This window comes from Corvus brachyrhynchos, unplaced genomic scaffold (assembly GCF_000691975.1).
Source record: "Corvus brachyrhynchos isolate BGI_N302 unplaced genomic scaffold, ASM69197v1 scaffold26, whole genome shotgun sequence".
Lineage (NCBI taxonomy): Eukaryota > Metazoa > Chordata > Aves > Passeriformes > Corvidae > Corvus > Corvus brachyrhynchos.
In genome coordinates, this window is record NW_008239324.1 from 4,421,064 (window position 1) to 4,422,074 (window position 1,011).

A 1,011-nucleotide genomic window follows, 5' to 3' on the forward strand; every position below is an offset into this window, starting at 1 on the left:
CCCAGCCTCCAGAGTTTTCAGTTCATCACTTTTCTGTGTGTGTTGTCCTCTTTGAGTAACTCAAGACCCGCAGGTGCTGTGAGCTGAGCTGTGTCCTAAAGCAGCCTTTCCCCTTCCCTTTCTGGTGGGACAGTAAGTGCTCCAGCTGTGGCTGCCTCTGAAGTGCAAGAAACAAACTGCATTTACTGTGTCCCCCAAGTCATCAGCGCTGTGTCCTGGAGGGGTTCTGTGCATTGACCACAGCTGAAGGGTCTCAGCACCCCCCAAACTGCTCTGTCTTTTTTGCCAACTGGAATTTTGCCTCTGTGGCTGAGGAGTCTGGGGACAACCCTGACTCCTGACACATGAAAATCCTTCCTTCTCTTTTGTGCAGTCTCAGCCATAATGGGATTTCTCAGGATGGAGTCCTGCATCTCATAAATGCCTTTGTCACATCTGGAAACACTACTGAAGTTCAAGTCAGGTGACTGTTGCTCTTCATTAATTCTTCCCTGCTTGTTTTCCTTTTAATTATTGAAAGTTTGTCATTTTCAGGTAATAATGAGGGCTACGTTTTCAACTACCTTTATGTCCAACTGCCTAAAGCATTTGTTTATGTCCATTTCTAATGGCCAAACATAGCTGCCAAGCAGAACTATCTTTCCACAGGGCCAGGTTATTTTTGTGTATGGAGACACAGATACTCAGCTGTACCACTTATTGTCATGTATGTATCTGTTAATGAACCTCTTCAGGGCAGGAGTCAGCGTTTGCTGTCTAAGGTTCTCTCCAGTATGTTGAGATTTCAGAGGCAATAGAAAGCAATTTCCCATGTTCTTTACTTGGATTTGCATCTTTATCTCCTTTCCTCTCAGGCAAAAATATCCCCATGGGCTCTGGGCCCGTTGCTATGGCATGCAGTGCTTTTCTCACAGATTCCAGTCATGGGACTGGGCCATGCTGCACATCTGTGGGACCTTATCAGTGTTTATGTTCATGGGACCAGTTGGTCTGTCCTGAGCTGGTTTTAAC

General features: G+C 46.0%; 1 protein-coding gene across 2 annotated transcripts in view; it reads left to right on the forward strand.

The window, feature by feature from the left end:
- Nucleotides 1-1,011, forward strand: part of NLRC5 (NLR family CARD domain containing 5) — a 37,092-nt gene that overhangs the window by 24,018 nt on the left and 12,063 nt on the right. For both annotated transcript variants that reach the window (XM_017740879.1, XM_017740880.1), the window contains one exon: nucleotides 374-463. In XM_017740879.1, the coding sequence (XP_017596368.1) occupies nucleotides 374-463 (90 nt within the window). The remainder of the gene's footprint in view (nucleotides 1-373; nucleotides 464-1,011) is intronic.